Source organism: Myotis nattereri, assembly GCF_964212035.1.
Source record: "Myotis nattereri genome assembly, chromosome: 4".
NCBI lineage: Eukaryota > Metazoa > Chordata > Mammalia > Chiroptera > Vespertilionidae > Myotis > Myotis nattereri.
In genome coordinates, this window is record NC_138079.1 from 10,062,257 (window position 1) to 10,075,862 (window position 13,606).

The following is a 13,606-nucleotide window of genomic DNA, read 5'->3' on the forward strand; positions in this document are numbered from 1 at the left end:
TGTATATTTTTGCCTCCTTTGTTATAGATTAATTGACCTTATAAGTTGGGATCTCTATTCTGTTCAGTTGATCTATGCATCTGTTTTTGTGCCAGTACCTCATGTTTTGATTATTATAGCTTTGTGTTATAGTTGGAAATCAGGGATTGTGATATCTCCAACTCCCCCACTCCCAAGATTTCTTGGACTATTTAGGAGCTCTCTGAGAGAGCTCTCCTGAAAACCAGCATGGGCTCTCTAGTGATGCGGCCATGTCGTTTACGTGGAGTAGAAATATAGTACAAAAGAAGAACTTTCCACATTGATTTTTCAAACTTGTTCTTTCAGACAAGAGAAGGGTTACAGCGATGCACTCTCCATTTTTGAAATTCCATGAAGATAATTTTGTTTTGATGACTGAGCAAAGTTTTCCCTTAAAGCAGGGGTGGGGAACCTTCTTTCTGACAATGGCCATTTGGAGATTTATAACATCCTTTGTGGGCCATACAGAATTACCAACTTAACAGTTAGCTTGCTCTATTTGGTCAAACATTCAATTCATTCACCCTTAATGCCTTGGGAGGGCCAGACCCAATGATTTCCAGGGCCCTGTATGGCCCTCAGGCTGGACGTTCCCCACCCCCGCCCTAAAGTAAAGGTTTATTTTTCAGATGACTCTGTTCTTTCTTCTGCAAGCATTAAGATCTTCCAGGACAAAACTATATAGAGCAGTGATTTCCAGCTTAGTTGAATTATTTAACTTAAAAAAATTATGAGAGAGAGAGAGAGAGAGAGAGAGAGACAGACAGACAGACAGACAGACATTGATTTGTTGTTGCACTTATTTAATGTGCCCTGACTGGGTATTGAACATACAACCTTGGTACCCTGATGACACTTTAACCAACTGAGCTACACCACCTGGGCCTAACTTTTTTTTTTTTTTACTGATTAATCAGATTCATTTACCATCCTCCTCTTCCTTAAATATATTATTGTATAGAATAGTTGTGTAGAATTTGATAATACTACATTTACAAAGTTTCCTTGGTTTTGAGAATTGTGAAGGGCAGAGAGAAATACTTACATGTTGCAACATCGTTACCAAGGGTTGGTAATCACTGGCTGTCTACGCACCTCTTGGGAGATTTCAACACCCACAGGGCGACTTGTCATCGAGAGGAGGGTGCCAGCATGGGCTGTTTTCTGTTTCCATTCATCAGTCTTGTCTTCTTAGAGTGTGCTTGAGCACATTTAGTGAGAGACTGGGCTAAATTTAACAAATGTTCTGTTAGGAAAATGTGCGCTACAGAACTGTATTCTGGTTTGGTCTGTTATTTGTCCAAAAGTATGTTGCAACATTGGGAAGCCCTGTGCTCCCTGCGGGCAGTCCCGGGTGGAAGAGGGTGGGGAGGCGGAGGCTGTCTTAGGTGAAGCAGCCCCCGCGAGAGCTAACAATGAGAATTTCCCACCCTGGGCATTTCTGCATCTCCTGCATCCGCCTTCCCCCGTCCTTTCTTGTGCTTAGTAGCAGTTAGCGTGGTCTAGCTGCATAACGACTTAACCCCAAAGTGTGTAATGGCACAGACATTCTAGAAGTGTACTTCTTGCTGAGTTCACAGTGGTGGATGGTTGACACATCGGTGGGGAGCTCTCCTTCATGTGGTTCCCTGGGGGATTCAGGCGTGACAGTGTGGCCATCACCGTCATGAAGCTGTGCAGGTCACTCTGGGCGCTGTCTCTGTTCCAGCCAGCCGAGGAAAGGGACGCAGAGGAGTGTGTGTGGGAGGCCTAGCCGTGGCGTGCTGGGGGCTAAATCCAACAGATCATAAATGCAAGAAGTTCATCAAAAGGTTGGTGAACCTTGAGGCTTCAGCAGGGCTGAAGATACATATTATTGCCTGCTGCCAGGCAGCTGAGGGCATTTCCCCACACCTGCAAATCTACATGTTATTACCTGCCGCTGGCCAAACAGATGAACAACCTGACAGTTTACTGCTTACCAAACTTTACCTTTGATATGTGTATTTGCTTTGCTTTAGGGCAAAAATGCGTGAATAAAAAGCCCTGGGTCCGGAGGTTCAGAGAGAACTTAGTTACTAAAAGCTAAACTCCATCTGGCTCTCCCATGTATTCCAAATTTATATTTCATATCTAGTTTATTTAATTTATGTCGCAGCCCCTTCTCCAGATTCCTGAACCCTTCTAGGTGCAGGATATCACCCTGGCAGTGGTGCACACCGGTCCTGCTCACATTTCTTTTGCTAAGAGTTAGTCATGCAGCCAAATCTAACTGTGAGGGAAGCTGGGGATTGTCGCCTAGCTGTGTGCTTGGGAAGAAGAGAACACTTTATTAGCCTTCCAGGGCTACTAGAACAAAATCCAACTCTACTTAAATTAACACACACACACACAAATTTAAAAACAAAACCATGAATTTTCCAGGGGCACAGTTCAGCCCATAAGAACTGTGAATTTGCTGAGCAGCCGACAGCCTTTTTCCTCCTCCCCACTCTGTCATTTTATCTGGTCGCATTTCATTTGTTCACTGGGGGTCAGATCCTGACTCAGATGAGTAGATTGAGATTCCCGGTACCACTGCTTAACAGCGGATGTGCCTCTCAGATTCCTCATCTCTGAAAGCGGGTAAAAATGTCTACCTTGCAGAGTTACTTGAGGACTAGATGTAGGAAACACCCACTGTAGGGTCTGGCCTGTAGACTATTAGCCTAATTCCCTTCTCTTCCATTGGTGACCCCTGGTCTTGTGAAGCGTACTCGGGACTGAAATGCTCAGCGACGTTTGCAGTAGGAAGCCAGATGTTCTCAAGGACTGTGTGGAATGTCGAAGGTGGTCTCTGAGGTTGTCAGGCTCTGGACGTACTCGTGAGGGTGAGGAGCCAGCACCCATGGAAGGCGATCTGGCGTGGGTCTCCCTGAGGAGAAACACGGCTGACCTGTGTTTTACCTGAATTTTATGAAGATAACCATTTCATTGAGGCTCTTTCTTTAAAAAAAATATTTTTATTGATTTCAGAGAGGAAGGGAGAGGGAGAGAGAGACAGAAACATCAGTGATGAGAGAGAATCATCGATTGGCTGCCTCCTTCATGTCCCCTATTGGGGATCTTGCCCACAACCCAGGCCTGGGTTCGATTGCCCTGATTGGGAATTAAACCATGACCTCCTGGTCATAGGTTGACACTCAACCACTGAGCCACGCCGGCTGAACCATTGAGCCTCTTTTATGAATTAGCCTTGTTCTGAGCTAAGTTGAATGGCTTGAGAAATAAGCGGTATTATTTCTGTTTTTAAAGATAACTATTAAATCATTTTGTATTAACTGGTAAAATCAGAATGTGTAATAAATACTCATTAATTTTTTAGGGATTTTGGTAGCTAATGTACATCTAACATATATTGGAAGGCACACATGGTATAATTTATATGAGAATATTATACATTTTCTTATTTATGCTATCATTCAAGTGTGAGATTGTTTTGTGAGAATTTCCATAGCTTATAGAGTTGTGGTAAAATTTTGACTTTTAGCTACATGGAAATTTGCTGCTATGAGAGGTAAATTATTAACATAATCCTTAAAATTTTTTAAATAAGTATGTTCTTTAATTATTAGGTAAAAGATTGTTTTTAGATTTCTTCTTTAAATAGCTCATTAGGGATTTCTCCATCTGCTAAAATATGCTGTTGACCAATGTGTTTCCTAGGCATTAGTACATTGAGGAATATCTCAAGGCCTTTGGTTTGTGAAACCCAAGTTTTTGCTGGCCTGGCTTTTTCTGTGGTTCCTTAGACAAGTAATTAATTATGCAGAGAACATTTTCCTCTGGTTCCAGGGGTGGAGCTCACATAGAAAGTACTTTGCTTGAGTCACCATTTGCTCACCAGATAAATTTGTGGGTCTTTTGGGGTTTAACCACCTGTTTTTAGGCAACATGTAAGTATAAATGTATTTGTATAATAAAGGTCATTTGATTTTTTTTTTGGGGGGGGTTTCCCATGAAAAAAAAAGTACTCTGCTTGACTTTAGCTTGGGTCAGGATCTCTGCATTTCTGGACACAGCCTTCTTAGCCTCTGTAGTCATTTTCTACTGAGATAGAGAGGTTGTGTTGGTGCACCACAGGGCTGCCTAAATCAGCTTCATTAGACCATGCATCCATGGCACTGTCTTGACTCTCCTCAGAGCTATCCTGTGTTAAACTAGGATAGATTAATAGAACATGCAGGAATACCTGGTGATGTTTGCTAAAATGATTAGGAAGCTTCTGTTTTGTAACTCATATATTACTATCGAATATTTCCTTGACATTTGTGACTTTCATGAATTGTCCAATTTGGGAGCATATAGTTTCCTTAATAGCTTATTATTATGCTTCCTTTCTTTTTTTTTTTTTTTAAAAAAAACACAAAAACAAACCAAGCAAAATGTTTCTCTCTCATGAGTGGTCCTGGAGGTAAACCCTTTGGGAAGAGCAGTGCTGGGATTGCCATGCTGAGCGATTGGCTCCATCCCCGCCCTGGCTTTGCAGCTCACGTCCGATGCTTCCTTAAGATTGACCACTCTCACCTGTGGCATGGACTTTAGGGGTCTCTTGCAGGAGTTTACATTTCAGATGCCGAGTTCCTGAGTGCCCAGAGACGACTGTAATACTCAGAATATAGTTTTAAAAAATTATGATGTAATTTGTACTCTTTTCTTTGGTTTTATTAGGTAAAAAAGCTCCGGTTTTATTTAGTAGAGAAATGATCGAGTCAATGAAGGAAGGTTCAGTTGTTGTGGATTTAGCTGCAGAGGCTGGTGGAAACTTTGAAACCACGAAGCCAGGAGAACTGTATGTTCATAAGGTATCGCTCAAAGCTTCCTCTTCTATGAACCAATTCCCACATCTCCAGGGATTTGTGTGAGTGTTTATTCCGTTATGTATTTAGAAAAACCAAAGCCTGAACATTTTAAAAATAAAAAGTAGGCACGTTTAAAGGCCCTTTTGAAATGTATATTTGTTTGTGAGGATGTGTACGTATTTATAAAGATACAGAATTTCGAAATGTAGCCTTGCCTATGACTGTGAATTGTCCTGGAAAGAATGGGAGCATACGAATAGGCCTTTCTGACTGCATTTTTGTTCATTCAGGGAGTTACTCATATAGGCTACACAGACCTCCCCAGCCGAATGGCCACGCAAGCCAGCACCCTGTATTCCAACAACATCACCAAACTCCTGAAGGCCATCAGCCCTGACAAAGATAACTTTTACTTTGAAGTGAAAGATGACTTTGACTTTGGTACAATGGGCCACGTCATTAGAGGAACTGTTGTGATGAAGGTGGGTATAGATATCTGTTCTTTCCTGAGTTTTCATTGCAAACTTGGTTTAGGGTGTCTGTCCATGGAAGAATCCTAGTTTGGAATTGAGGCCTATTCTAATAAAGTTGTGATGTGTTGCTTTTTTGCCAATAAAATTGTTTAAAAATGCAGAATGACTTAAATATTGCAAAGACTTATATACACACATGACACACCTAAAATATGCATAGCTTTTGAAAAACGGAAACAAGCAAAACAAAAAAAATCAGAATTGAATAAAGTGAAAATGAAATGTTTCTCAAACCTACCTGCTTTTAAGGATTTGATCTGTATTCTTTCATGTGTGTTCTATGCACATACAAATTATGTATCTATGCATGTATGTGTAACACAAACATATATTTACATAAACATGCATTATATATTTATATAAATAGAGTCCTGGTGCACGAATTTGTGCACAGGTGAGGTCCCTCGGCCTGGCTGGTGATTGGAGCCATTGGGGTTGTCTTGCCCAGTCCTGATTGGGGCGATTGGGGCCGGTTGGTGAAGGGGAGGTACTGCGGGAGGTTGGCCGGCCGGGGCCACAGGAGGTTGGCTGTGGGAGTGAATTGACCACCTTGGGGCAGCTCTTGTGTTGAGCGTCTGTGTGCATCATAGTGATCGGTTGACTGGTTGTTCTGTTGACCAATCATAACGGTCACTTAGGCTTTTATATATCTTACAAGAGGCCCGTTGCAAGAAGATTCCTGCAAGAATAGGGCTTCCTGAGGCTGGAGCGAAGCAGAGAAGGGAGCAGAACCCGCTGCCGCTGGGTTTGCCCTCCCGCTCCCAGCCGCTCCCGCTGGGTTTGCCCTCCCGCTCCCAGCCGCTCCCGCTGGGTTTGCCCTCCCGCTCCCAGCCGCTCCCGCTGGGTTTGCCCTCCCGCCCCCAGCCGCTGCCGCTGGGTTTGCCCTCCCGCTCTCAGTCGCTCCCGCTGGGTTTGCCCTCCCGCCCCCAGCCGCTGCCGCTGGGTTTGCCCTCCCGCTCCCAGCCGCTGCCGCTGGGTTTGCCCTCCCGCCCCCAGCCGCTGCCGCTGGGTTTGCCCTCCCGCCCCCAGCCGCTCCCGCTGGGTTTGCCCTCCCGCTCCCAGCCGCTGCCGCTGGGTTTGCCCTCCCGCCCCCAGCCGCTGCCGCTGGGTTTGCCCTCCCGCTCCCAGCCGCTGCCGCTGGGTTTGCCCTCCCGCCTCCCACCTCCGCAGCCGCTGGGTTTGCCCTCCCGCCTCCCACCTCCGCAGCCGCTGGGTTTGCCCTCCCGCCTCCCACCTCCGCAGCCTTGGCTCCGTTCCTGTCTCCGCTGCCTCTACTTTGCTCCCTTCTGTAGCGCTTCGCTTCCATGTTGTCTTCAGTCTTCGCTCCCAGCTGGTATATGCAAATTAACTGCCATCTTGGTCAGAGTAATTTGCATATAGCCACTCTGATTGGCTGGTGGGCGTGGCTGAAGGCGTAGCAAAGGCATGGTCAATTTGCATGTTTATATTTTATTAGTGTAGATAGAATGATCTTATAAATTACTAGCATATGAATTTATTTATTTTTACTTATTTATTTTGTTGTTAATCCTCACCCGAGGATTTTTTTTTTTAAATTTATTGCTTAAAGTATTACAAGAGGATATTTTTTAATTGATTTTTTATAGAGAGAGTGGAAGGGGGTGAAGAGAGAGAGAGAGGAACGTTGATGTGAGAGAGACACAGCAATTGGTTGCCTCCTGCATACACCTGGACAGGGCCTGATCAAACCTGCAACCCAGATACATGCCCTTTACCGGAAATGAAACCCGCAACCATTTGGTGATGCTCGAAGCATTGAGCACACCGGCCAGGGCTGTACAAATTTATTTAAAATTATTTAAAAAAACACACACAGTTTTTCCCCCCCCCTTCAACATATTTTTAAAACACTGGATTGACATAAGAAATGCTTTTTTGCTAATTTCTGTTAGGATGGCAAAGTGATTTTCCCCGCTCCCACACCGAAAAACATTCCTCAAGGCGCCCCAGAGAAGCCGAAGACAGTGGCTGAGCTGGAAGCTGAAAAAGCAGCGACAGTCACGCCCTTCAGGAAAACGATGACCACGGCTTCGGCGTACACCGCAGGTGAGGTCCTCCCACTCACCAGCATGCAGTCTTGATGACCTGAATTTGGACAGTCATGTCAGGAGTAGCCAGTGAAATGCTTTTGCCGTCTTTGGATTCCATTAGGAATTGGGCCTGTAGAGGCAGTTTTCCATAAACATGCTGTCTGTCCCACCCGGTGGAGTTGGAGATTGTGTAGATTTGCTACCCCAGGAGCTAACAGGCACCATGCTATATGCTGGAATGAATGTGTGGGAAAGCATACACAGGCGGTGAATACGTTTCCTTTTATAAAAACATTTTAAATATGATTGTTCATATTTTTATCTACGTCAAATATATTGCGCAGTGGTGTACGTCAGATCGTGTTGACGTGAAGTGCGTATACATGTAGCTGTTTCTTTGTTTATTTGGCGGTTTATAAAACATCAGTTCTGATGGCCAGCACAGCTGGGTCAGACTGTGATGGGGAACCAGATGTTTCCGCGGGAGAGTGGGCAACACAGGCATAGCCTTGGGACCCATTTGGCCAACATTCTAAATTATCCACCTCGTACAAAAAAATCCAATTTTTAAGCAATTTTCTCTTTTCTTTACAATTTAACATCCAGTCTTTGTTTTTAAATTCATTTTTATGAAAACACTAAAGAGTTATTATAACATAAGGATAAATATTCATTCTGGCTATGAATTGTTGAGTCTGACTTGTGGATATTTGATATTATATTGGTTTCTCTCTCATAGAATAAATTAAAAATGTTTAGATCTGCTTAGAGCCCAAACCAACCCCAAACAAAAGCCAACTCTGAAGAATTAAGGACCAGCACCAGACACAGAGAATTCTTGTAGCCTCAGCATTCCCCTAATTCCCATGTGAGTCCAGATGTTTGAAAGCTAAATATGTTAACTCTCCTTGAATAAAGAGCCAATCTCAGCAAAATGATTAAAAGAACCTCTAGTTGTGAACGTTGTGAGTAAATGGGCAGTGTCCCTACTTGCACTTGTTTGTTAAAAAAAGGAAACTGGATTATTGTAGTGTACACAGAGAGTACGTATATCAGTAGGATTGTAAGTTGCCATTTCTGTTTGAGATTCATGAGCATATATGATGATTTATTTTTCTAGGTTTTTCTTATGTATGTTAAGTTAAAGTTTATTGCATTTTAATAGGTATGACAATGACATATTCCAGGGAACAAAAGGATGGCCCTGTATTTGTTTTTCTTTGCCTTGACCTTCCTCCTTTGTAATGAAAACAAGTATTTTTTTTGTGTATGTGTTAGGAATCTATTTGAATAGCATACTTCAAGGAATTTGATTTTATTTCCCCTCCTTTCTTTGTTCTCTGCTTTTCTCTTCTTTTTCCTGTGTTATACAGACTATAGAAATTGTACATCTGACATTATTACGTGTATTGTAGAAAACACATTAGTTTATTAAATAGTTGGTAAGAAAACCTGCAGATGTGATTTCTGTCTTTTTTTTTTTTTTTTTTAGGTGCAAAGGTTTTATTTATTTATTTATTTATTTTAATTTAATTTAATTTTACTTTTATTTTTAGTTAAGGTATTACAAATGTGTCCTCATCCCCCGATTTCTGTCTTTTTCCATATGAGGACAAAGATCTAATAATTTTACAGATGAGGATACTATAGCACAGAGAGGATAAGTAACTTGTCTGAGATCACACAGCTAGCAAGCTGCCGAGTCAAGATTTGATGCAGGCACTCTGGCTTGAGGAAAGGTATTCTTAACCACAGCCCCGTGCAGCTTCTCTAAAGATTAACTGGAGCACCAGACAATATCCTATCTAACTTTCCCTCTGCACTGGAAATCTTCTATGTGTGTGGGAAAATAAAAATGAAAACGACGGTCTTATTGAATGAGTTAAGGTAAAATGAATGTCGATGCCTACATGCTCTGTCTGTGCCACTTATAAAGAAATAGTTCGCATCCAGGGGAAAAAGGACCCTCGTCAGGAAAAGTCAGCGCCAGCTCCCTGGCCGCCTGCTCTCATTCTGCCTTCCCTGACCACTGGGTCCCCCTTCCTTCTGTTCCCAGCAGCCGTCCACATGTTTGCTGTTAGGAAAGGCGATAATTAAAGATGTGTGTCCAGAGCTGACTGTTTGTATTGTGCACATTCTTAATTTAATTGGCCGTGTTCCCTTGTCTTTGTACAATCCTGTTTGCTGACTTGGTGCTGCGGCTGGCGCTGCCTGCCCGGCCAGCGGTCCAGCGCAGATTCGGGAGCAGTTGCAAAACTCCGAGCGGGGTGGGTGGAAGCCACATGTCTGGGAGGTGCCGGAGGCAGTGAAACCCTTCCTACGCGTTTCAAGCCCTCTCCCTCAGCCACATCGGAGATGACAGACCTGGCCTCACAGGAGCCCTGTCAGAGGAAGGTTGTGTCTTGCCCGAGTAGGAAATGCTATAGGCCTGTCACTGGGGAAGAAAAACACTTGTCTAAACACATGTGACATTGTCAGTGAATCTTAAAACAGGGCAGGGTACAAGCCCCACAAAGGGAAATGTGCCCATTGCTCTTAAGGTGACTCAACAATTTGAATAGATTTTACAGTTTATTTTATTTTGGGGGTAGGTGGCCGGGAAGTTGAACTTTGTTCACAATACCTCTATCCCTCCTCTCTCCCCCTTCCCAACCATGAAACGTCTCAGGAATCTGCTCGTTACTGGCAAGGGTGTGGAATTGAAAGCACTGGCTGTTCCACGTGTTTGCTTGTCTGTGGGTGTGCATGTGCTTTCAATCTTCCTGAGGTAAGTGGCTGTCAGCTCATCCTCTTCCCTCTCCTTCTCCAGGTCTCACCGGGATTCTGGGCTTGGGCCTCTCAGCTCCCAATTTAGCCTTTTCCCAGATGGTGACCACGTTCGGCTTGGCCGGCATTGTGGGCTACCACACCGTCTGGGGAGTGACGCCTGCCCTCCACTCGCCACTGATGTCCGTGACGAATGCCATCTCAGGTTTGTTCCTCTTCCCCCCGCCTCGGGTTTGCATGGGTTTATAGAGTGCTTTGCAGGAGGTTTATGAAGTCTGTGTTTGCAAATGGTCTGGCTTGGCGTCAGGGGTTGTGGTTGTGGTGGCCTGGGCTCCCACAGGCACGGGGCTGGGCTGGGCTGCTTCCATCTCCAACAGGGCAGCCACTGTCATTTCCTTCGGCGGTGACCGCCATGGAAGAAGGGACCCCCCCTCCCCCCATAACATTTGGGAAGCAGTGCTCCGTAGACTCGTGGTGCAGCCTCCTCTTGGGGCTCTTAGAGCTGGCTGAGCGTTCAGCCCAGCAAGTCTGCAGTTGCCACCCCTGATGTCAGGTTCACCTGCAGCTTATGGGGCAGGACCCAGCGGCCAGTAGGGCAGCATCGGCGGCTCCCTGGGGGCGAGTCTTCACAGAGGGCCCTGCCGCAGTCCACACCCTGCCCAGGGCCTGTTCCCTGTGGCCCCCAGTGAGAGCTTGGATCTGAGGAACGAGACCCACATTGGACACACGTGGGAGCTGCCCTGCTTGGACGCCTCCTGGCCGCTGTGGGCATCTCTTATAACATGGCCATAGGCATAGCTTTCGGGATCTCCGCAGGGATGATGCCCAGTTCCAAGAAGTACCAAACTATGGCTTCACCATCACGTATTCTAGTCCAGGGACCGTTCCTTCCAGTTCAGTTGCAGCCTATCCCCGGGGGTCCCTTTTCACCATAGCAGCGTTGTCTAACGACCTTTTTGATTTATGTCAATGGCAGGGGAACAGAGATAGAAAGACAGAGGAAGGTCAGAATCTTATGCAAAAGGGGGAGGGGTGTTGTTAACTCTTTGCCCAAATGGTACCTCAGGGGGAAGGCTGTGTGAGAACTTTCTCCTTCCTGAACCTGTGCCTGTGATGTCCTTCGCTGTGACATTGATTGGCAGTGTCACTGTGGCTGATTACCATCTTGATGCTTTCTTTGCAGGGTTGACTGCAGTTGGTGGGCTGGCGCTGATGGGCGGGCATTTGTACCCTTCCACCACGGCTCAGAGCCTCGCTGCTCTTGCTACCTTCATATCCTCGGTCAATATCGCAGGTACAATGGCGGTGACAGAAGCCACAGTGCTATTTGGAACGGGGACATGAGAAGCAAATATAAATGAGTATAACATAGACAGTCCATTAAAAGTGTTTCACTCAGCTCATAAATGCTCTCTATGGAGGGAAATTAGTTACTTTGCCCGTCTGTAAGTTTTAGAAACTCTTTTGATAAAACTTCAAGGTCCCAAAACAAATAGAACAAATACAAGTTAGCTGGGAAGTTATTAAAGGCATAGTTGGGTATTAAATTATGAAGCATGATCACCATAACATCTCTAGATAAGTCTAATTTGAGATAAAAATTTTAGTCTTTTGCCTTAGCCTAGCCTGCGTTTATTTCTAAAAACTGGATGCTTAGCACTTAATTTGTACACGATACTCACTTGATGCTATTTTGTAGCTAAAAATTCTTTTTTTTTAAAAAAATATATATTTTATTGATTTTTTTACAGAGAGGAAGGGAGAAGGATAGAGTTAGAAACATTGATCAGCTGCCTCCTGCACACTCCCCACTGGGGATGTGCCCGCAACCAAGGTACATGTCCTTGACCGGAATCGAACCCGGGACCCTTGAGTCCACAGGCCGATGCCCTATCCACTGAGCCAAACCGTCCAGGGCTAAAAATTCTTTATGGGTCCAAGAAATCCAGTGCCCGTTGATGTGGTATTTTTTTCTCTTATCATTTATTATAGACTTTAACAAACAGGATAACCTATTAGAAAATAAACCCTGCCTTTGATGGGTTGCATGCCCACGCCGTCTGAATGGCTAGTTACTTGTAGTCATGCGGAAATAGTTGGTTCTGCCTGATAGCAAATTTAGGTCCTCCCCTCCCCCCCTTTCAATGGAACTGGCTTGAATAATAAAATAACATCTAATTTTGACCGTCTGTTACTTAACATGATATTTATCTATAGATGATAAAGGTGCTTAAAATAGAAAAATTGTAGCACGTTAAAACAATGGTGTTGCTCAATGAGGTTACCTCTCTGTTTTATATTTATTTGATAAGGTGGCTTTCTGGTGACTCAGAGGATGCTGGACATGTTTAAGCGTCCCACTGACCCCCCGGAATACAACTATCTGTATCTGCTCCCTGCTGGTACCTTTGTTGGAGGATATTTAGCTGCCCTCTCCAGCGGTTATAACATTGAACAAGTAAGAGGCTCTTTGGAAAGTTTCTGTTTTTGCCACTGTTTTTCCCTCAATTGGAGTAACATTCTCATTACCAATACCCACACTTTATCATGCACCTACAACAGTAACTCTAGAAACATCTTGGTCAAATAAAGCATCAGGACCCTGGATTCTAGAGCCAGGTGGACCCACTCCCTGAATGTGCAAATGTGGGTCCCCCTGTTTGTCCCCAAGTTTTTCCACATGTACAAATAGTCAAGAAGGTTATTAGCATCCTCTTTTTTTTTTTTTTAAAAAAAAAAAGATATTGATGTTTTACAGAGAGGAAGGGAGAGGGGTAGAGAGTTTGAAACATTGATGAGAGAGAAACATTGATCAGCTGCCTCCTGCACACCCCCTGCTGGTGATGTGCCCACAACCAAGGTACATGCCCTTGACTGGAATCGAACCTGGGACCCTTCAGTCCACAGGCCAACACTCCATCCACTGAGCCAAACTGGTCAGGGCCCATCCTCTTTTTGCACCGGGCTGGATTGGTGTAGGGATGCAATGAAATAATCGGCAATACATTTGAAAAAGTATATTAGTAAGTACTATTAGTCCTTTTCTTCCTTTCCCCTCTAAAACCTAGTACATCATCTCTTGTTATCAGGAGATGTTGTGCCAATTAATTTTAAAAAGATAGTTTAAAGATGAATACTCTATAACAAAGCAAATAACCTAGTTGAACTTTGAAAGGTCTACATGTAATTATAATACTCAACTTTGAGCTTGGTATTTTCCGTTTCTTCGCAATGACGGTCACTGGATTGCAACCTCCCGGACAGCAGGCAGATCACGTCTCCCTTGGTTTCCCCTGCTTCCAACACGTAGCATTTGTTGAATGAGCACAGTCTCTTTTTTGAGAAGAGTTGGAGCGGTGAGTCGGAGAGACCCATGTCCGACCCAGATTTGCTGCTCACCGATCAGCTGACCTTG

At 44.4% G+C, this 13,606-nt stretch overlaps 1 protein-coding gene across 1 annotated transcript in view; it reads left to right on the forward strand.

The window, feature by feature from the left end:
* Window positions 1-13,606, forward strand: part of NNT (nicotinamide nucleotide transhydrogenase) — a 72,203-nt gene that overhangs the window by 21,897 nt on the left and 36,700 nt on the right. Inside the window, exons 7-12 of the mRNA XM_081089004.1 lie at window positions 4,711-4,844; window positions 5,132-5,323; window positions 7,288-7,441; window positions 10,235-10,396; window positions 11,375-11,485; window positions 12,504-12,649. Coding sequence (XP_080945130.1) covers window positions 4,711-4,844; window positions 5,132-5,323; window positions 7,288-7,441; window positions 10,235-10,396; window positions 11,375-11,485; window positions 12,504-12,649 — 899 coding nt within the window. The remainder of the gene's footprint in view (window positions 1-4,710; window positions 4,845-5,131; window positions 5,324-7,287; window positions 7,442-10,234; window positions 10,397-11,374; window positions 11,486-12,503; window positions 12,650-13,606) is intronic.